This window comes from Podarcis pityusensis, assembly GCF_964106645.2.
Source record: "Podarcis pityusensis genome assembly, chromosome: 2".
NCBI lineage: Eukaryota > Metazoa > Chordata > Lepidosauria > Squamata > Lacertidae > Podarcis > Podarcis pityusensis.
Window position 1 is genome coordinate 71,752,494 of NC_138029.1, and position 23,226 is coordinate 71,775,719.

The 23,226-nt window shown below is 45.5% G+C and overlaps 1 protein-coding gene across 2 annotated transcripts; it reads right to left on the reverse strand.

Moving 5' to 3' along the window:
• Window positions 1-7,516: 7,516 nt before the first annotated feature.
• Window positions 7,517-21,464, reverse strand: MON1A (MON1 homolog A, secretory trafficking associated). Of its 2 annotated transcripts, none has more exons than XM_080996446.1 (6): window positions 20,940-21,464; window positions 15,556-15,700; window positions 12,611-13,078; window positions 9,560-10,325; window positions 8,489-8,636; window positions 7,517-8,024 (listed from the first exon to the last, which is right to left on the reverse strand). In XM_080996446.1, the coding sequence occupies exons 2-6, from the start codon at window positions 15,677-15,679 to the stop codon at window positions 7,884-7,886; spliced, it is 1,647 nt and encodes a 548-aa protein (XP_080852572.1). In that variant the 5' UTR covers window positions 15,680-15,700; window positions 20,940-21,464; the 3' UTR covers window positions 7,517-7,883. The 2 variants fall into 2 exon arrangements, with proteins under 2 accessions (XP_080852572.1, XP_080852573.1); XM_080996447.1 differs by lacking the exon at window positions 20,940-21,464 and adding an exon at window positions 16,338-17,241.
• Window positions 21,465-23,226: the final 1,762 nt, after the last annotated feature.

Sequence of the window (23,226 nt, forward strand, 5' to 3'; positions counted from 1 at the left end):
TCTTGTTTGTGTTGTCACTGCCCTGATCAGTAAGAAAGCTTTCACACTGCTGACCCTTTGCTGCCACCCTGTGGCTGTCGTGTTCCCAGCCTTTTAGAGACAGGAGTTGACACAATGCTTTTGCTCATTGCTTTAATGAATTACATTGCCATTGGTATGTCACATTACCCTTCTCTCCCCCCACCTCCCCCCCTCTCTCACACAAGCTTAAACAAGCTTAGCATATTGAGTTCCTACAAAGTCTCACATCTAAGCCTGGGGTCACATGGAGACAGCGAACTTGGGCCTAGGGCTGTACAACTGCAGCATGCATGCAAAAACTGAATGCCTATCATTCCAAAAAACATCATTCAAATGGAAAACTGGATGTCAGGTAGAAGAGGTCCAGCCTAGCCTTCTCCCTGACATGCTATTTCTCCATGTGCCAAAAACTGTTATATTCCTTTTGTACAAAGGAATGTTTGGTCACATGAGCACCCCCCCCCCCGCCTGCAATCTGAGGTGGTACAACCCAGGCAAAGGTTTACTACCCGTCTGAGATCATGGCCAAGGATAAATAATGCCCAGTATTTGGTTGAGGTATATGAGACTTTAGAATAACTGTATGGTCTTCTCTTTGTATATATTACAGAGATCAACCCGAGAGAGAGAATTCTCTTTGCTGATCTACTTTGGAACTTGGAAGACCTAAGCACAATCCTTTGTATTTTCCCAAACCTCTCAAATGTAGTCCACACCTTCTGAGCTGATTTTGTTGTTTGCTATGTTTTTCGCTGGGTAGAATATCAGCTATACAGGTGCCTCCCTCCAGATCTGTCTCTACATTTCTTATAATGAGGCAATTACAAAGTGGACTGCAGGCACAATTGCCACTTCCCTATGTATGCTTTTCACTATACTGTTTGTTATTCCTGGAGCACACCGCATTCTTTAATCATGTGTATACGGTACATGGAATGTGATTGCTTCACCGTGGATGGGAATAATCTCCTGTTACATCACAGATGTGTTGGGCATGGGGAGTAGAACTTAGCTCCTTTGTTGCCTGTGAAATCTGCAAGTCTACCTCCTGAGTAGACTGCATCATCTCCGAGCATTCCTATAACACGAGGCCAAAAAAGCATCTCTGTCTTTTCTCTTCCTATTTGCACCTTGTAGTAATGTTATTAATGAAAGGATAGAATGTAAAATATAATTGCAGACAGATATAAGAAAAAGGTGGTTTAAGCTTGATGTGGAAAACACCTTTGTCTTTTTGTCATCTAACAGTGTAAATCATTCTGTCCTTGGGATGGATAAAATGTGAGCTTTTGATTTCTTCTGGTACGTCCTCAGTGTGAAAGTGATCAGTCTAAACAATTGTTAAACAATTAAAAGAGTCTTGCATTATCCACACCTATCCTTGAACCTGCAGCTTTCCTTTGTGGTTGAAATTATGAGTAATATAATAAAGAAAAGTCTATCGGGCACCCAGAGCAGCACACAAGCCGTGCACCCGGGGGGGGTGCGATTCACCTGAGGGGGTGATCGGCACGGCAGCGATCCACCCAGGGAGGATTTTGTCACCCCCTCTAGGATGACACCCGGGATGGACCGCCCTCACCACACACCCCTTCCTACGCCCCAGTCTGTGTGGGCAGCATGTGGAGTATAATAGCAGAGATGGGGATACATCAGAGCTTTGCCAACTAGGAACTTGAATAAAAACTAGAAGGAATCAGTGACCTAAGCCAATTCCAAAGGGAAGTGTGCAGCAGGGAGCCAGACTGTTCATAAAATGCTCTCTCTGCTCCCCAGTACGAGCTGCTTTGATGACCCACTGCTTCAGGTGTGTCAGGGAACTGCCATCGGAAGGAAGGGAAGTGAAAGGGCTCACACAGGTTGGGAGAGACTCAGCAGCTGAAGAGGGAACCAGTAGGGGGAGAGGAGCTGAGCTGAGGGAAAGGGAGCTGGAGGGATGGCTCAGAGACACTTCCAGCGAAAACAGTGGGGAGGTTTCAGGACCTCCTGTAGGGACACCCACTCCTCGCCGGAAACTGTCACGCAGAGAGTCCAGAAGACGTGTTTCCGTTAAGGAGCTTTTATGTTGGAAGCGATTCCGAAAGCAACCACTGTCGGAATCTGCCAGCGACTGACGGAGCCATGTTTAAGGGGCTCCGTTACAGACAGAGGTTTGCAAACTTGACCAAACTCTGAGGGACTAGGATTTTACACACAAGCAGCTCATCGTCCCATCACAGCATTCCGACAGTCTCCGTGAGCAGCTTGTGCAGGAGAAGGCATCATGAGCAACCCAGCCGGAACCGGAGAAGCAGGAGCTGGAGCGGGTCCAAGCCTGGAAGAAAGGTACCGGGTGTTGGAGGTCCAGCTAGCGCTGCAGACGGCGAGGCTTGAGGAGAGGAGGGCTCAGGATGCAGACAAAAAGGGGAAAGACACCCAGCTCGTCAGAAAGGTACCAGGATTGGTGCAGAAGTTTGGGGGGGAGCCCAAAGACTATCATGGCTTTCGGACAGAGATGCAATATGCCCTCAATCTGCAGTTTGATGAATTCCCTGACGAGGAATCACGAGTGGCTTTCGTGATTGGGCATCTTGAAAAGGGGGCGAGAGACTGGGTTAGACCCCTGATGGCAGCGAATAGTGACGTCCTAAAGGACACGATGAAGTTCTTTCGCGCCATGGATCTGATGTTTTCCAGCGATATTGAACAGGGAGTGGTCCGCAGACAGTTAATGGCTTGCAAACAGGGGAGCCGATCTGTCCGTGAGTACTGGACTGAGTTCACCATGTTGATCCATAAATTGGGGTGGGATCTATCGGCGGAACCCATTCAAATGCTCTTTGAAGAAGGGCTTTCTTCGGCTGTGAAAGACGAACTTTCCCGGGCGCCCAGGGCGGAGTCTATGGACCAGCTGACCAAATCAGCGCTGACCATAGGAGCGCGCCAGGAGGCGAGAGCATTGGAGAGGCGGGAAGGGAAGGGGGAACGTTGGAAGGAGTTCCGCATTCCAGACATTCCAGAGCCAACTTTCCCGCCGGCAGAGCCGATGGAAATCGGAACAGCGCGCGCGCGCGCAGTTTCAAAGCCCAGTGAGGGGGGAAAGAAGGAGGGAAAAGGCGCCCGGAAATGCTATCTCTGCCAACAGCCAGGTCACTTTGCCAGAGTCTGCCCCCAGAGGAAGGAATGGCAAGGGATGGTAGGAGCTGTGGAGGGAAGAGAGGAAGAAATACCGAAGCAAGTAAAAGCCAACGCCTGGCTGCCACCGTCGGGGCACAGCAGCCAGGCCAAAGAGCAGTGAAAGTGCCCACGCCAGAACCTCCTAAACCCGCCCTAGTGATAGAAGTGGCGCTAGAGCTGCCAAACGGACACCCTCTAAAGATAAAGGTGCTGTTGGACTCAGGCAGCTCCTGCAATTTCATGAGCAAAGAGTTTGCAGCTGAACACCAGATACAGACGATCCCTTTAAGCAACCCCCTGCAGGTGACCACGATCGATGGCAGGGAGCTGTTGGGAGGAGAAGTCAGCTTGCAGACCGTCCCAATGATAATGAAGGTGGCAAGGCACACCAAACTGATAGCGTTTAATGTGGCCACCTTGGGAGGAGCTCCCATTATATTGGGGATGAGCTGGCTAGCGTTACATGATCCGCTGGTGGGCTGGCATCAGAGAGTGGTTTCTTTTGGTTCAGCACATTGCTTAGAACACTGCAAAGAGGGAAAGGGTTTGGCAGGGGCCCAAGCCACCCTAGCAGGGACTGAAGTAACGGAGAACGTGAAGGTACCACGACAATACGCAGATCTCCGCGACGTCTTCAGCGAAAGGGAAGCTGACCAACTACCCCCGCATAGGCCCTTTGACTGTCAAATCAATTTACTCCCTGGGGCACAGCTCCCTGTAGGCAAGCTGTACGCCATGTCAGACAGAGAGATGCAGGAGCTAAGAGAGTTCATTGACAAGAACCTGAAGAGAGGGTTCATCAGAGAGTCCAGGGCGGTGGGGGGCAGCCCAGTGTTTTTTGTGGATAAAAAAAACACGAACAAGCCGAGGCTTGTGTGTGACTTCAGGGCCTTAAATGCAGTGTCAGAACCAGTGGCTTTCCCTATGCCCAGGATTGACGACATTTTGACAAGGGTCAGGAAGGGAAAGATTTTTACTAAACTGGACCTAAGGGGGGCGTACAACCTGATACGAATAAGGAAGGGGGATGAATGGAAAACCACCATGTTCACCCCTTTGGGGGCATTTGAATATTTAGTTATGCCCTTCGGCCTACAAGGAGGCTCCGCGTGCTTTCAATCGTTTATGAACCACGTCCTGGGGCCTTTGCTTTACAAGAATTGTGTGGCCTTCTTAGACGACGTGTTGGTGTATTCTGAGAATGAGGAGCAGCATGTGAGAGACGTCAGAGAAGTGTTGAGCAGGCTGCAAGCCAACCAGCTGTGGGTGAAACTGGAGAAGTGTCAGTTTCATACCAAGGAGGTGGAATTCCTGGGGTATCGCCTGTCAGACAAGGGATTGGCCATGGATCCCGGCAAGGTCCAGGCGGTGCTGGAATGGAAAACACCCAGAACAAGGAAGGATGTGCAGAGGTTCCTAGGATTTGGGAACTTCTATCGTAAGTTCATCCGAAACTTTGCCCACCTGACGGCGCCCATTACGGACTGTCTCAGCAGTAAGAAGAAGTTCGTTTGGACTGAGGAGGCGGAGCGAGCATTTGAGGAACTAAAAAGGGCCTTCGCCTCGGAACAACAACTCTTGCATGTGGATTTACAAAAACCGATGAGAGTGGAAACTGACGCATCAGACAGAGCGATTGGGGCGGTGCTTCTGCAGCCAGGGAAGGAGGAGTCAGAGTGGAGACCGTGTGCCTTTTTTTCGCGAAAGCTGAACAAATCCGAGAGGAACTACACGGTGTATGACCGAGAACTACTAGCCATTCATGAGGCGTTCCGGAGATGGAGGCACCTGCTAATTGGCGCACAACATAAGGTGCAAGTGTGCACTGACCACAAGAACCTAGAGTATTGGAGGACGGCACGAGTGCTCAACCAACGGCAAGTGAGATGGGCCCAGGAGTTCTCCAAATTTAACTTTGAGATTTGTTACGTGCCAGGCCCAGAGAACATTAGGGCGGACGCTCTCTCACGCAAACCTGAATATTTGGAGGGGGAGGGAGCACCCGAAGAGAGACATGTCATTCCAGAGGACCGCTGGGTGTGTGGGGCGGCATTGGTGGGACAAAGAGAACTGGTAGAGGAAACAGAGAATGATGAATACGCCCAGAATAAGCTCAGAGGTCTTAGGGGTGAGGGAGAGGAACCAGGGGGTTTCGAGGAAAGAAATGGAGCTTTGTATTACAAAGGGGCACTGTATATCCCTGAAGGAGACTTAAGGGGGAGGGTACTCAAGCAGTTGCACGACAGCCCCACGGCGGGGCATTTTGGACAACACAAAACCATGTGGTTGGTCACCAGGGAATTTTGGTGGCCTAAGGTGAGGGAAGATGTACGGGAGTATGTAAGAGGGTGTGAGCAATGCCAGCGAGCCAAAGGGGAGAGGCGGGCACCGGCGGGGCTATTAGAACCCTTACCAACCCCAGAACGACCTTGGGAGGCAGTGTCGATAGATTTTATGACTGATCTGCCGAAGTCCAAGGGGAAAACAGCCATCATGGTGGTGGTAGACCTACTAACAAAGATGTGCCACTTTGTAGCCTGCTCGCATGCAGTCACGGCGGAAGAGACAGCGAAGTTATTTGTAGAACACATTTTTAGGTTGCACGGGGTGCCATTGAGGGTGGTCTCAGACCGAGGAAAACAATTTACTTCCAGGTTCTGGAGGAAGCTCATGAGCTTACTGCAGGTGGAGGTCAACTTTTCGACTGCCCGGCACCCTGAAACCAACGGGCAGGCGGAAAGAGCAAACGGGGTCCTCCAGCAATACCTGAGGTGTTATGTCAATGACAGAGAGAATGACTGGGTAGAAAAGTTGGCGCTGGCGGAATTTGCCTACAACAATGCCGAGAATGTGTCCACAGGGATGAGCCCCTTCTTGGCTAATTATGGGTGTCATCCCAGGGCTTTCCCAGGGGGAGAAGGGGAGAGATGGGGTGTCCCGGCAGCCGAGCATTTTGTAGAAGAAATGGAAGCAATCCATCGTCAGCTCCAACTCAACTTAGAAAGGGCGAAGGAAGAATACAAGAGGCAGGCAGACAAGAACCGAAGGGAAGGTGAAACCATAAGGGTGGGAGATAGGGTGTGGCTGTCAACCCAAGGGTTGCCGTTCAAAGGAGGTTGTAAGAAATTAAGACCCAGGAGATTGGGTCCCTTTGAGGTCATTCAACAGGTCAACCCAGTGGCTTTCAGGCTCCGGTTACCCAACCACATGAAACTGCACCCAGTATTTCACAGGTCGTTACTGTCACCGTATGAGGGGGGACGAGAAGGGATGGCCACTCGGGGACCGGTCATAGAAGAAAGGGAATGCAGCAGCCATGTGGCAGAAATCCTCGACGCCAGATGGAAGGGGGATCAGGTGGAGTATTTGGTAGCGTGGGAAGGAGAACCGGAGTCAGAAAACACTTGGGTAATGGCAGAAGATATCAATGACGAGGTATTGATAGAAACGTTCCATCAAAGGTTCCCAAGGAAACCTCAGCCTGTGGAGAGGTTCCGGAGGGAATACTTTGGGACCACCGATGAGGAGGAGGAGTTGGAAGGATTCTCGGAATCGGAAGGGGAAGGGGAGATGGACTCTGAGGAGGAGGAGTACTTCGAGACCAGGAACCGCAACAGGTGGAGAGAAGTGTTCGGGACATCGGAAGATGAAGGAAGTTCATTCCGGGGTTTTGCCTCCTCACCGCCCGTAGAGGAGGGGGCGAGAGGGGATGAAGGGGGCCCTGGAGGGGAGGTGGATGTCAGGGAACTGCCATCGGAAGGAAGGGAAGTGAAAGGGCTCACACAGGTTGGGAGAGACTCAGCAGCTGAAGAGGGAACCAGTAGGGGGAGAGGAGCTGAGCTGAGGGAAAGGGAGCTGGAGGGATGGCTCAGAGACACTTCCAGCGAAAACAGTGGGGAGGTTTCAGGACCTCCTGTAGGGACACCCACTCCTCGCCGGAAACTGTCACGCAGAGAGTCCAGAAGACGTGTTTCCGTTAAGGAGCTTTTATGTTGGAAGCGATTCCGAAAGCAACCACTGTCGGAATCTGCCAGCGACTGACGGAGCCATGTTTAAGGGGCTCCGTTACAGACAGAGGTTTGCAAACTTGACCAAACTCTGAGGGACTAGGATTTTACACACAAGCAGCTCATCGTCCCATCACAAGGTGCAAGGCAAGAGTGGCGCAAGTTGGACACAGAGGACATTTGGGAAGTCATTAAAGATTAGGGAAGCCATGGGCAATGAAGTACACTGGACTCCTTGATGAATTTGGCTTGGCCAACAATACAGGAAAACAATTGCCTGAACGTCTCCCAACAGAAGCTAGTTAGGAGAGGAGGGGAAAACACACTCTGGAGATGTGGACAAGATTTGGTTTAAGACAATCTAAAAGAAAAAAAGTGGCAGAAATTACATTCTATGTTTGGGATGAAGAGCATCTTGGGTAGCAATCACATGGATGAAGGCCAGGAGGATCCATGTTTCAGTTCCAGACGCAGTAGGGTTAATGTTTAAAATGTAGGACAAACTGAAATGCAAGTCTCCTTCCCAGATGCTCCCTGTAGGCACAAAACTCTGTTCTCCTCAGACCCACCTTTTCTCCTCCTCCCATTTCTGGTTGGGGAGGGAATCTCTGAGAGAGGGTCTAGTCTCCCCAGAGGCAAGAGGACCTTTGCATTCACCGGCACTGAGGAACCCCAGGCAGACGACACAGGCCGCAGCAGTCAGTAAGTCTGGGGTGTTAATATAAAGAGCCGGTCTTCTTCCTTGCGGATCCACCTCATAAGTTTGTTGACAGCGCTGACAGCTGCTGCTTTGGTTCCCAGGGGGCTGAAGCATACGTAGAGCTCAAAGGCACTAGTTACCTGAAGAAAGGAAATGTTAAAGCTCCGTTACAACATGCCAACAGTGCAAGCCCACTCCTCTAGAAGAAGAATTGTTGCCGTGGTGGTTGCCAAGATTGAGGTTTTGGTATTTTTCACTGGTTCAGATGTTGTTGGTGAGAGAGGATGTTAATAAGAAATGAGAAGAAATCTGATGAAGAATTATTTGCTGCTTTAAACCTTGCATGCTCTTTTAACCACCACACTTACCATGCAATTTTTAAAGATTAAGTTAATGGACATTGGGAAATGTACCCAGAGGACACACCCGCAAAGAGCAAATGTACAAAAAACAAAGCATTTGTTGCAATACAAGCTAGCATCCATTTCTGATCTTGTAATTCTAAATTGGTGAACCCAGATAATAAGCTAGTGCATCCAGTTACAGCCCCAAGTTTTGTTTTTACTGTGATTTTTCTAGCAACTGCCGCTGAGGTGTAACTTACCCAAGCCAGGAGATTTTCATTAGATCCAGTGTAATAGATGTAGCTCAAAGGACGGGAAGAATTATGGGCCCGGCTGTGTAAGTACTGATACAATCCCAGAAGTCTCTCTTTTTCCTCTTCAGTGATGTAGGGAGCATCAATCTCTGGGCTGGAAAAAGAAATTTCCCCTTGGTTAAACCTCTCGTCATGAATGGAAATGAAAATGGACTACAGCAGAATAACTTCTTTTCATAGGACAAAAGGAAAACTATTCAGAAATTCAGAAACAAGTTCAGAAAGAAAAAGATCTGGGGCAAAAGCCAGTGCTAAGGAACTAGCTAAATGCATTCCTGGTTATCAGATGAGCTGTCACTGAAACAGAATTCTTGCAGTTCAAAGTCTGGACTCACTTTTGATTCTAGAGGTAAAACCAGTAAGCCATGCAGTGTCGCAGCGATATGTTATGCATCCTATGAGCTCTGCAGTAGCTTGGTGCCCCAAAGCTAAACATGGAGGCCATCCTGACTGGTATTGACTACTGTGCCACAGAGAAGGGTGGACCAATCAGAACAAGGTTACCTGAAAGACCACCTGCCCTTGAATATTATTATTATTATTATCATCATTAATTTTTTTGATCACCTTCTACACAATCATCTTTAAGGCACAAAACCAGCAAACCCTCCCAAACAGCAAGTATATTTAAAGCAAAATTAAAACAATACAAAATAGGCACTTTCCCTGACCCATAAAATCGGGCCCTGTGCTGAATTCCTGTTTTTGTAATACTGGGGATTTTTTTTATTCTGTATCTCTGGGTTGTATCTTTGAGTAACTTTGAGTTAGTCTGTCCATTAATTTCAATGGGTCTACTCTGTGAATGACTAACATTGCCTACAACTCTGTTTTTACGATTCTGTCCTATTGTTTCTATGTCGCATTTCATATACCACTTAGATATCTTTTAACACTTAAGTCATTTAGAAATGCTTTTAAATTAATAGATAAATCCCACCCACCCTTGCCACTTAGCAAAGCATCAGATAATATTTATGAACTGAAAGAAAGATGCGGCCCAGAACAGATTCTCACCTGGTGAAGAGTCCTGAGCTCTTCGATTTGTAGATGAAGTGTCGGAGGTCTGGGATTCCCACCTGGGAGACAGTGTAGAAAGGAGTGCACAGCGCCTCCACAAGGGCATGATAAACACCGCGCTTCTTCAGCCGTTCCTGGAACCTGCGCTTGCAGTCAGACGCTGTGAAGAAGTCCTCACGGTCAGTGGAGATCAGAAGGAGACACAAATCTGTGTCCTGCGCCAAGTAGGAAATGTGAGCATGGAAGAAACCGCTGGAGTTGAACTTGGGCAGGCAGATGGGAGTCCAGGCTTCTCCTTCTCTAAATGAGGAGGATGAACTGATGAGGTTGAAGAGTAGGTGAAGGTCAATCGGATGCAGGAACTGGTCCTTTTTTCTCACCAGAGATACCAGCTGGTTCTTGGATAAGAGGATGGAGAAGACCAGGCTTTTAGCTTTGGCTTGCTGGAGGCAGGAGCTCACGGCATCCCTGACTCCAGCAGCCATAGGGAGGCAACGTGCAGCCCCCATCAGAAAGCTCGGGTCCCTCGCCATCAGGTCTAGCAAGTTGTCCGTGATGCGCTCGGAGCCTGCCAGCAGTCTCCTCAGGTCATAGTTCTGCTTCTGCTGGAAGATACGGCTGAGCTGGGTCCACGTCAAGAGACTAAGGATCTGGTAGTAGATATAAAGAAGCTCCTGAGCAATTTCTTGTTCTGACTGCCGTGTCTGAGCCACAGCAACCAGCACCAGGGGGCTCCTGCGCACAAACACCACCTTGTACCCATCTGCCAAGAAGGCAAGGATGGGGAGGGAGAAAGCGAGAAGAAGCACATCAGTTTCTTTAGAGCACAGTGGGAAGTCCTGAGCACAAAGCAGCTATGGTTCTTTTGAGGCAACTCCTCTGAATCCATAGATCACTTGTGGGGGAATCCCTGGCCTGCATTTGGTCTTGGAGTCTGTTTTCCACAAGCCACTCCCACCTATACCACAGTCTGCAGCAAGCCCCTTTCAAGTTGTCACCTGATGCCATAATGATGTCAGATGATTGACAGGTGAGAAGTCCCACCCGCCTATCAAAGTTGGCCCATGTCAAGTGGGGCAAGGAAGACTCCAGCCCATTGGCCAGACCTAGTTCCCTAACGTTATTATAGATGGTGGGAAGAAAATCAATTTCCTTACAAAGCAAATTTCCTTGCAACAGTGTGATAAAAAGCCTACACTCTCCTGGAAACCCAGTGTTTAAAACCTAACAAAGAATAGGAAATACAGAACTCTATTGTGTATGCAGTTAGCAAGGTTGCCTTGCTATGGCATAAGGAAACCATCTTTACCAGGGGGTCAGATTTTAACTTCATAGAGTGGCTTCCCATTCTTAAATATCTACTTCTCACCAGGTTGGTCAATTTGTATCTAAGCTCTACTACTTCAGATTGCAGGTGAGGGTTCGTGTGACTGACAGCTACTCTACTAAAAGAAGTTCCCATACGTAAAAGAAAAACCCTAGATGTCATGGAGAAGGGTTCTAACCTACCCTTCTCTCTGGTGTGTGTGTGCGTGTGTGAGCGTGTGTATTTAACATGCATGGATTTTTTGTGATCCCCATCAGCAATTTAAAATGATATGGTCCAAGCGTGGGTTTCCCTGCTCAATGAGAATTAGGGGTAAGAAAACAATGAAAGAAGGCAGGGATAGCATCTAAGTTAATTGCTAATGATTAGGGCAGTGATTGTCAGGATTTAAGGAAGCATACTTATAGAATAGGGACGCGGGTGGCACTGTGGTCTAAACCACTGAGCCTAGGGCTTGCCGATCAGAGGGTCAGCAGTTCGAATCCCTGTGACAGGGTGAGCTACCATTGCTCAGTCCCTGTTCCTGCCAACCCAGCAGTCCGAAAGGACGTCAAATGCTATTTTATGGATCTAGCAGAAATGATATTTTATGGATCTAGCAGAAATGCTTTAAGAAGTTGGGTGTATATAAATAATCAACCGTTAATGGGAAATAAGGTTAAAGAATATGTTATTTATAATATGACAGAAAATAAAGATGGAAAGGATTTGCTGAAACAAGTACTAGAAGCGGGATACAAGAAGGGAGGTGTGAGGAAGTCGAAGAAACAAGGGAATGAAGGACAGAGTATGGAAAAGGAGGGATGTTTTTAAATTGTTTTTGTCTTGCTTTGTTCATGTGTTTAGTTCAATGGGTTTAGGGTGGGTTTGTATTGTTTATATATTGCATTGTTTTTCTCTTTCTTTTTTCTTTTTTCTCTCTTTTTTCTACCTTTTTGTAACTATTAAAAGCAATAAATATTATTTAAAAAAAACACACGAAAGCACGTCAAATGCAAGTAGATAAATAGGTACTGCTCCAGCGGGAAGGTAAACAGCGTTTCTGTGTGCTGCTCTGGTTCACCAGAAGCGGCTTAGTCATGCTGGCCACATGACCTGGAAGCTGTCTGCGGACAAACGCCGGCTCCCTCGGCCAGTAAAGTGAGAGGAGCAGTGCAACCCCAGAGTCATCCATGACTGGACCTAATAGTCAGGGGTCCCTTTACCTTTACTTATAGAATATTGCCTTTGACTGGTATCTACATGTAGATTCCCATCCCAGAGACTGCAGCACTGTCAACATGGTTATCAACATCTATAGCTAGCAGTCTGGAAAGGCTTTCTTGACCAAACATTGATTTAGATAATCATTTTTACTACACTTTGGCTTGAGACGTGCCTTTCAAAGAAATCTATAGCTTCCTTCTCTGGCTTAGTTTTGAAGCATTTTCTAAACGGAATGTGAAAAGGGCATATTGTTCTCTTCTGATTATTCTGTGTACAAGTTGGGACTGTCAATTGGATATTCGATGACATCTAATATTTCCTAAAGCTGCTGGGTTAGAAAGGAGCATAATGGAAACATGTCCCCATGCCACTCTGGCAGGGGGCTATCCTGGGGAAAGATCATTCGCACTCCTTGCTCCTGTTTCTCAGGTTCTTTTCCAATTGGGAGGCCAAATGAAAAATGGTAAGATAGCGGTCTCTTGGGAAGAAACCCTGTCAGTGTGACTCCTAAGTACCTGCATGAATAGACCTGATGGAATTCTTCTGTGCTTCAAGGAAGGACACCAGAGCCATCATCACCCCCATGGTGCTGGACAGTGCCTCTTCAGACCCATAGCGGGAATACACCGGCTTGCCTGCCTCACTCAGAACAAAGACATGCTTCTGGTGCATGCGCCAGGCATCCATGGCCACGTCTTCCTCCTCCTTCCCAGACAGCACAGAGTCTCGGCGCGAGGCCTGTGGCGAGAGCTCCAACTTGTCTTCTTTGCTGTGCCTTATCTCTTCCTCCAAATCCAGGGCTATGCCAGTAAGCTGGGTGCTCAGTTCACTGAAATCCTTGCTGATCTCCTCCATCTTTGCCTGCTCACCTTGGAGCTCTTCGCTTTCCTCCGGGCTCTGGGGAGTCGCATCCTGATTCTCGGTGCTGGTCAGGTCTTCATAGGACTTGGCATGAACAAACATGGCTCCCTCCTGGCCTGCCCCTTGTAAGCAATGCCAGAACAAATACTGAGTTACTCCCTGGAAGGAGCAGATAAAAAGCTACGACAATGGCATCATCAAAGAGTGAGTAGGAAAACTCATAAATGCCCACAAGACACATACGATGGCAAAAATCTCCCAACATTTTACTTAACCTTATGCCAGAGTTTTTGTTCCTGTGCTCCTCATCTAGTGGGTTACAAGCTGAAAACCGCAGATTGCAATGGTTGTGCCATGCTGTAAGGAAATATTCTTTGATTAAATAGCATGCATGCTTCCTAATCCATAATAAATGCTCCTCCTTAGAAAGCACTCCAATTCTATAGCTTTCTTTAGAACACACAGGGCCTTTCATTTTAACATTTTGATGTGGTAACTGCACTGCGGGATAGCAGGAAATTGAGGTCCTTGTACCCGAAACCCTTTGACTCCCATCTAAGTATCTGATATTCATTATCTTCCATACTAAAGCAGAGCATGTGCATTCTTTAGGTACATTCACTATCTATCACAAAGGAACTGCTTCACTGAGCCTTTTGTAGTAGTTTTACAAAGAAAGAAATGAGAAAACAATTCTCCACAAGCAGCTGAAAAGTACATGCAGGTTAAAGATGTACTCCTAGGAGCACTTTCTTGGAGTAAGTCCCATCAATAAGTGGAATTTACATTACGAAGTAAGCATGCTTGGGATTGGCTACTTGTTGATTACAAAGCTGACCTCAGACAGGTTTATTCTCACCATACAGCCATGTTGAACCTGCAACAGGTCTATTGGTCTATATCCTGTTCTGTGCAGACAGAAGAAACACCTTGGTGCATCTGTAACAGCAAAACCAGATGCTTTCATCTGTCCCAGCTGCAACAAAACATGTCTCTCCCATATTGGTCTCCACAGTCACTGTAGGCACTGTAACTCAACAACGGTTTCACTTTACCCCCAGTGGTGCCTCTTCTCTCGAGACAGACGAATGACAACAACTGTTCTGGATTACCTCTTGCTTTCCAGCAGTGCAGAATTTAGTTAGCTCTGTTTTGTGTCCTCTCCTTGTTTTGATCAAGGGAATATGCCTAAGGAACAGGTCAACAGCTTCTGGTTTTGTCAGTATGACACAGTCTGTGTTTATGCCAGCCTCAGATGAGCGCTGTTGGCTGGAGATTTTTTTTTGTCAGTCCACAGAGTTGATCAGATAATGGTGCCTGACTATAAGTTCATAACAATTTTGGGAAGTGGGGTGGAAAGATCAGCAGGCAGTGAAGAGTCCAAATCACAGAAAAAATGTTTTTGTGTATATGATGTATACTTGATTGAAAATAGATTTGAATACGAATTTCCAATTTTAAACCAAATTCCGGCTCAGCTTAAAAAGTAGGAGACTTATAAACCACTTAATCAAAGAGGTCTCTAAGGGTGTGTTCCCATTACCCCCTTAGACTACAGGGGTCAGCAAACCTTTTCAGCCGTGGGCCGGTCCACTGTCCCTCAGACCTTGTGGGGGGGCAGACTATATTTTTCTGGGGTGGGGGGAAATGAACGAATTCCTATGCCCCACAAATATCCCAGATGTACATTTTAAATAAAAGGACACATTCTACTCATGTAAAAACACGCTGATTCCCGGACCATCTGCAGGCCGGATTTAGAATGCGATTGGGCCGGATCCAGCCCCCAGGTCTTAGTTTGCCTACCCATCCCTTAGATTAGAGCATAGTGATGTTGATTTTTCCCCTGGTGCATTTCACACCTCTTGCCTTCCTAGCTGTTCACATCAGCACAGCTTCCTTAGTGTCAATTTGTTTCTGTTCACACCAGGGAGCGGAATAGGTATTCGCAAGAGGTGTGAAGCTTGAGAAACAATGCATCGAAGAGTAGTATTTTATAACCAAGTACAGGATAACATGCATTTGAATAATTTCATGTGAACACAGATTAAAAACCCAGTACTGCAAAATAAAAAAAATCCTTCCAGTAGCACCTTTAAGACCAACTAAGTTAGTTCTTGGTATGAGCTTTCGTGTGCAAGCACACTTCTTCAGATACGTGTATCTGAAGAAGTGTGCTTGCACACGAAAGCTCATACCAAGAACTAACTTAGTTGGTCTTAAAGGTGCTACTGGAAGGATTTTTTTTATTTTGACTATGGCAGACCAACACGGCTACCTATCTGTAACCAGTACTGCAAAGGCAGTGAGTGCATAGGAAATACCAGGGGGAACACAGTATAAGCGGTGCACAAAGAAAATTGTAGATTAAACACAGCACCCTTTTGCATTGCCACTCCGCTGTAAGTGTGCCAACTGTGGAACTGACAAAAACAGATGTCGTGGTAGGGGAAAGCTCTAAAACACTGGCCCCCCAAATAAAGGGGAGTGGAACAGAGAACAGCCCCAACTGCCTGGCAAAGATTGGATTGGGTGGTCCCTCTTTCTTTGCTTCGCCATCCCCAGCCCCCCCCCCCTGAATTGCTCTGCCCACACCTACCTGGTTCTGTTCCCTGCGTGAGACCTGGGGTAGGACTCTCTGACCTCTCAGCCTGCTTTCTGTCGCATGGGACCAATGAGCCATTGGGCACATCTCCATCCTTCTTGTGAACATCAGCAGCCATCCCTTGGAAGCTTGTGGGGACCTGCAAACAAGCAAACAAAAAAAGACGTGCTAGCTTTTATTCCCCAAAGCAGTGCAGATCTTATGCAGTTACCTAACCTGAGTGACAAAACAAGTGCACTGGAGCACCTCCATAGCATTGGATTTATATGAAACAGGAAGTCAGCCTGGAAATGCTTCAGGTTTAATTACGCCATAGTTATCCCATATAGAGTGAGCATTTTCTAACTGCATAGTGCAGCGTTTGTTTTTTCTCAACACCTCCCTATGAGAAAAGTTACTATCATTTTCACTTTACAAATGGAGAAGGGAGGCTAAGATACAGCGGCTTGCCCAAAAACCACCCTCTGAATCCATGGCTAAGCAGATATTTGAACTCAACAATGCTCTCAAGACCAGGAAGTATGGCTCTGGCCAGCAAGCAGTGGGGACAGGTGTTTCAACAGCAACGGCACTAATACCACATGATTCAAATGTTTGGTAGGGATGGCTAGATCTGTTGATCCCACAGTAAAATGGTCAGTCTTTTCCTGCAATGTGTAACAATCGAACAGGAAGCAGGGGCAGTGGTCCTTATTCACAGGACAATTAAAGTATCATATGTACAGAATAATGTTTCTATTTGAAACCGTGAAGCGCAGGAGGGTTTGGTAATGTACTCAGCGATATATCTCTCCTCACTAATGAACAGTCTGCTTCTGCAAGAGACTCCTCATGTTAACACCGGCTCAATAAAAATGTGTCTTTTTCATATTGATTGGTTAAATGTCAACCATGTCCCATCGGTGTTTGCCTGTGGTTGTTAAAATCAAATGATAACGGAGGAGTCAAATCCTTATGAGATTAGGTGGACAAATCACAAAAAGACTGAAAAGCAAATGAAAGTGGGTTCTTTCATTTGCCTTTAGGTTTCACGGCTATTAAAGCACACGACTTCCATATTTTCAAACTTTTGACGGCGCACACAGAGTGGGAAAGACATTCTGATTATTTCAGTTAAAGCAGAATTGGTTACAAGCTGCATGCTTTTAGTCTTCAAACATCTAGGCACATAATGAAATAAATTAAATGGTAAGAGCCGGTAGCACTGAACACCCTTTTTCGTTCCATCCCAGATACCTTGCTATCCATAGCATGTTGAAAAATTCTACACACTGGGGAATTTTCACCTTCTGACGATGTAAAATAAGTGCTGTGTATGAAGATGAGTGTTTATGTTAAGTTGGTTGGCAGCAGGGTGTTTATTTTATTTTAACATAGGTCCTTTGTAGTTACCGGTACTTATTTTCAATTACTGTCATCTACCACAAGACTTTGGGATGTGCTGAGCTAACTTGTTACAGTGCAACCTTAACCTATGTACTCTGAGATAAGTGATACAGAGTTCAATAGTTCTTACTCCTAGGTAAGCAAGTATAGGATTGGCTGGGGAAACCCAGCCAGATGGATGGGGTATAAATAATAAATTATTATTATTATAGGATTACAGCTTGAATGAACTCATGCTACCATCTGACACACTTTTTCTGGGTGTTAATCCCAATGAACACAGTGGAAATTATTTCTGAGTCAAGGTGCACAGGATCTGCAAGTGGTTAACAAAATAAATAAAGTTATTATAGATCAGTGCTGAACTGAATTTAATTTCAACTGCATTGCTTTTAAAAGAGGGGGGAAATTCCCACTAAGCAAGATTAAAAAATAGGTAGAAATGGAAATCCAGAGCTAACTTTGTACTTGACTGTTGGTATGAGTTAAGCTGGTCTGTTTCCTTACCACCTTGTGCCTTTCTCCTGCTCTCTCATCCATCTTCCTGGAACAATGGTTAACTGACTTGAGCCATTACCCCACCTGCTTTTGTGACGGGTTTGTTTTTTCCCCTTGTGTAGCAATGTAAATTTTCAGCACAAATTTGTGCAATCCTATGCATATATTTGGAAGTAAGACCCAGCGATTTCAGTAGAATCTACTTCTGAATAAACATGCAAAGGTTTGGACTGCATGCTGTTTCAGAATTCTAGGTCTGAAAACCAATGGCGCATAGCCAGCTGTACACTTTGAAATGATGCTTGGCCCGAGGAAACACTGCTAAACAACAAAAACCAAAATACAACTAGCTTAAATACTAATAGGCTTTAATGAAAGATAACATATTAAAGAATTTGAGTAAAATACAATGAAAATTTAAGCATGAATTTTACTAAAATCTATCAAGGTTTAATATATGAAATGACATACAGAGAAAGATAAAATAATATACACAATATATATTAAAAACAAATACAGTGGTACCTCTGGTTACATACTTAATTCGTTCCGGAGGTCCGTTCTTAACCTGAAACTGTTCTTAACCTGAAGACCACTTTAGCTAATGGGGCCTCCTGCTGCTGCCGCGCCGCCAGAGTCCAATTTCTGTTCTTATCCTGAAGCAAAGTTCTTAACCTGAAGCACTATTTCTGGGTTAGCAGAGTGTGTAACCTGAAATGTATGTACCCTGAAACGTATGTAACCCGAGGTACCACTGTAGCTACATTAAAAAAATTCTTGGCAAAACAGAGCAACACAAAATTCAGCAAATGAAAAGAGCAACTATTTAATAGGTGTTTGGTTCAGAATACATACTTAATCTGCATGTATTAGTACGGTGGAAAAGTCACAGGTTCTGCATTTTTTGTTAGAAATTGGGCTTTTGTGGTTTAACACAGGAATAGGGAACAAGACATAGGTTAGCAACATCTGGTTCCCTATTCCTGTATTAGACAAGAGAACTCCATTCTTACAAAAAAAAGAAAAAAGAAAAAGAAAAAGCAGAACCAGGGACTCCCATCAACCCTGGCTATTAACCATGCTAGCGATGGCTGTTGGGAGATGGAGTGCAACATCATCCAGAGGTCAGAGGTTCCCCTCTGGTCTATCAGATAAATCATATGACAGATGTTTGTCTCTTTTTAGAGAGGAAGTATTATTCCATACAATAACTGGATGATTTGCAAGAAGCATAGTGAAGAGATACCAGGAGCTAGGAATTTCTCCAATGTCCCTAGGTGTGTTTTACCTACATTCTGCAATTAGGTCCCACGACACACCCTTCAGAGGGTGGTTTTGGACGGCCTGCAGCTTAATTTATTTATTTATAAAAATATTTATATACCACTGTATCATAAAGATACACATAAAGATCACAGCAATTTACAATATAAAAACATACAACCAAACAATAAAATTTACTGATGAGCTGAAGTATCTTCAGGAGACCACTAATTAAGATAATTGTAGCTTATGATTATTCCTTAACAACCTTGAAGAGCTTGCAAGTTTGAGATTCTATAAACTGTAATTAATCAAGCCCTAACAATTTATCAGGCCAACTAACTCCTTATTTAGAAATTACCAAAATGTTTATTTCAACAGGACAGAGATGAGAGGAAACAATCCCTGTCTCTATTCCAAGACGTTTGGGTCACCCCAAATTGTATCCCCAGCTACATCAAACTTTTTCTCTTCACATAAAAGAAACTCACTGTCCTATGTAGCACAAAGTAAATGGTCCCCAACTGGCCAGACTTGGGGTGGTGGTGAGAACCTGCCCATCCATCCAGATTTTGTTATCAACCTGGGCAAGCTAAGACACACACCCAATTTTATTCCATTTTGCCTCCCAAGGTTCTCAGTGCAGCACACATGATATTCTCTCCTCTTTAATCCTCATCACTACCCTGGGAGGTTGGTTAAGCTGAGAGATGGTGACTGGCCCAAGGTCACCCAGTGAGTATGTGGTTGACTGTGGCTGAACTCACAAACCCAGTGAGTTTGTGGTTTAAACTGGACCTCCCTGGTTCTAGTCTGACACTCCAACTACACCACACTGGCTTTACTTTTTCCTGGGAGAGCTGCCATACACCCACAAAGACCTGGGAGACCTGAGTTCTGTTCTTACCATTGCTACAGAGCAGCGTTCGAAATCTGCCAGGTGCATTTTGCACCTGGCTATAGGTCACTTGCGATCAAGTGAAGATGCCCAGGGGCCAGGATGGAGCCTGATGTCTTTGCCATCTGGAGGTGCATGCCTGGGGATCCTTGGACCTGGTTTGTTTTCACACACTGGCAACACATCCTGTAGAATTCGATCCATGATATTTTATCTGCACAATTGGAATGAATTACAGGAACCAAAAAGTCGTACAGTGATACCTCAGGTTAAGTACTTAATTCGTTCCGGAGGTCCGTTCTTAACCTGAAACTGTTCGTAACCTGAAGCACCACTTTAGCTAATGGGGCCTCCTGCTGCCACTGCACCGCCGGAGCACGATTTCTGTTCTCATCCTGAAGCAAAGTTCTTAACCTGAAGCACTATTTCTGGGTTAGCGGAATCTGTAACCTGAAGTGTGTGTAACCTGAGGTACCACTGTATTGAAAAATACAACTTTTGAGCCGCCTGGTCCCAAAATGGCAACTAGGCATTCCGTTTGGGCAACTGTAACCCTGGTTTAAGGAGCCATTTGGTGCTGAGCATATATATCAGAGTTTCTCACACTGCTACAGAGTACAGACTGAGTGTGTGGACTTGGACAAGCTACTCTTCTTTTAGGCTCAGTCGTTTCCCTATGCAATGACAATAATGGCCATTTATAACAATAAAAGGTATCAGCATGATAATGGTTATAAAGTGCTTTTGCAGCTGTAAAGTGTAACATAGGCATTTTGATATCAGTATTACAGCCTTTTGCTCTAGGATGAGGAGGCACACAAGGCCACAAGTTTGACCTGCTGCTACTTGGTAGAGTTAATTGTTCTGCAGACAGACATTCAGTCCAGCACATTGCTCTAAATCAAATAATTATTTATGCTTTTGTACAACTTCTAAGCCACCCTGAGAGCACCAGCACACAATTTAAGTAGTGGGGACATAGCCAGCCCTTCTCAAGAAATGTCCCTGACTTTTACTTTTGCTACATTTCCTCCTGGGCTCTCTCTCTCTGTTGGAGAAGAATCTCCTAGGGAGCACAGTGTGATCCCAAACCACTCTGGTTTCTTTGCTTCTGGTTTCCTGAGGAACCTTATCGTCGTTGGCTTTGGTAGTACAGCAGACGGATTTGTACAAAATCCAGTTTGGAAGAATTTCAGTTTCCCCGATTCCACAGCGGGCCATTTATGTTGCTCAAATAACGTGGAATATATGCAAGGCTGAAGAAAGAAATCCACAGGCCCAGCCCCTGTATGTGCCTTCCTGTTTGGTCTAGCAGCACACAAAGGATACTTACAGCTTTGACAGGAACAGCCTGCGGAGGAGTGGAAAGCGCCAGTGAGTGTCTGCTTCTGCAGCTGCCTTGCCGGTGATGTCTAAGCAGAAAGGGAAGAGCGTGAGCCTCCAGGGGAAGAGGAGAGGGGGTTCTGCATGCTGCTATCTCCTCTGGGGACTCTGATGCTACACAGTCACAGGCATGCTTCCCAGTCTAGCCAGCTGAGTCTGCCCTCGCCAGCTATAGCCAGGAAGGTACAGTGCACTACCTACTTTTCCTTTCAAAGGTCACTTTCTGGGCCACAAGTCCCAGTGCATCTTGGGGAATGTAGTTCCAAACTCTGCAGTTACGGTGTTTCAGTGGACAAAATACGATCTCCACAGAAAATGGAAGAGACTTCTGGTTGATGCACATCTGCCTAGATGTGAAAATCTGTGAAGATTTAAGCTTTCTCTCAACATAGGAAACCTTGGTGTCTGTGTTTGATGATAAAAATAGGAGTGATTTAAGTATCACTTAGTTCAAAGCACTCTACATGCATTCTATCTTGAATCCTTATGACAGCCTCGTAAGGTCAGCTGACACTATTAATCTCATGATGAAGATGGGGAAATGGAGAGGAAGTCCTGTTTCAAACTATTAAATCCTGTAAAATGTTCTGTTGTAATGTTTTTATTCAGTTACATCACATTCTTAAATGTTAAGGAGGAAAAAAAGCCATAACAAACATGTGGCATGTTTTTTTAGAAGTCTCGCTGGGTTTTATGCCCAAATAAATATGTTTGTGATCACAGCCATGCTGCCACATTACTTAGAACTGAATTCTCCTGTGTTCATTCAGATTTACTCCTAGAGAAGCATGTATGATCGAGTCTGCTACAAAAATAAGTTGAAGGGCTTTGAGCTGTATGCATTAAGATCTCTAAATCAGAATGTTCACATTCAGCCAGTGTACTGTAGTGGTTTGAGTTCTGGACAAGGACCTGGAAGACCATGGTTCAAAACTCCACTCAGTCATGAAGCTCACTGGCCAACCTTGGGTTCTCAACCTCACAGGGTTGTTGTGATTAAATGACAAGAACCATGTATAGCACCTTAAGCTCCTTGGGGGAAAAGGTGTGATATAAATGCAATACAGTGGTACCTCGCAAGACGAATGCCTCGCAAGACAAAAGAGTTTTTCGGTTTTTTGAGTTGCTTCGCAAGACGAATTTCCCTATGGGCTTGCTTCGCAAGACGGAAAACGAAAACGTCTTGCAAGTTTGTTTCCTTTTTCTTAAAACCGTTAATACCCAGGGTGCATTGCTTGAAGAGGTGCAGTTGCGACTTGACTTCGAGGAGCAACTCATAGCATGCGGTGTGGTAGCCTTTTTTGAGGTTTTTGAAGACTTTGGTGATTTTTGAAGCTTTTCCAAAACTTCTTTTGCAGCCATTTGGTAAGTTAAACTTTTAAAACTTTTTTGGGGGTTTTTGGATTTTGGGTTGGGGTGTTTGGAATTCAAGGACTTGGTGTTGGGGAGGGGTTTGCAAGAATCTGGAAGCTTGTGTGTTTTCTGGGAGGTTTGGTGCTTTTGAATTTTTGGATGTGAAGCACTGATTTTTTTTTTTTGGGGGGGTTGCGAAGGTAGGAGCTGTGCTGCCATGGAGCCCAAGAACAGTATGTGTGACTTTAAAGAGCGAGCACTTAATAAACTCTTTTTGTACCAAATTTGGCTTGGTTTGGACTTTTTTTGACCATATGAACGCATTAATTGATTTTCAGTGCATTCCTATGGGAAACCGTGCTTCGCAAGACGAAAAATTCGCAAGACGAAAAAACTCGCAGAACGAATTAATTTCGTCTTGCGAGGCACCACTGTAAATAAATAAATTTAGTTCAGTTAACGCAACCTTGGTAGTCCTTACAACTTCCATAATCACAGTTCACACAACTTTTCAGTTCAATCTGCTGCAGGTTTATACAGAGGTAAACTGCATCCAATACAATGGGACTTACTCCCAAGTAAGTATGTGTGGAATGGCAGTCATAGCTACTTCCTTGCACCAGTTCCAAATTATGATCTGTGAAATAACCTCCACAGGTACAAAGCTCTTGAAGGAGCAGCATGTTGCTCTTGAAGGATCCCCACCCCCCAAAAAACCTATTGTGTTTGTCCTTAAAGCACTATTTTGGAAATCACAGTAATTAAGCACTTTAGGGTTGGTGCAGAAAAAAACTGGTGAAGGTAGGCAAGATTCTATCAATTGAAGATACAGAATTGCAACATCTGATGTGAAAATGCTTAAGAACTTAAGGATCAGACCAAAG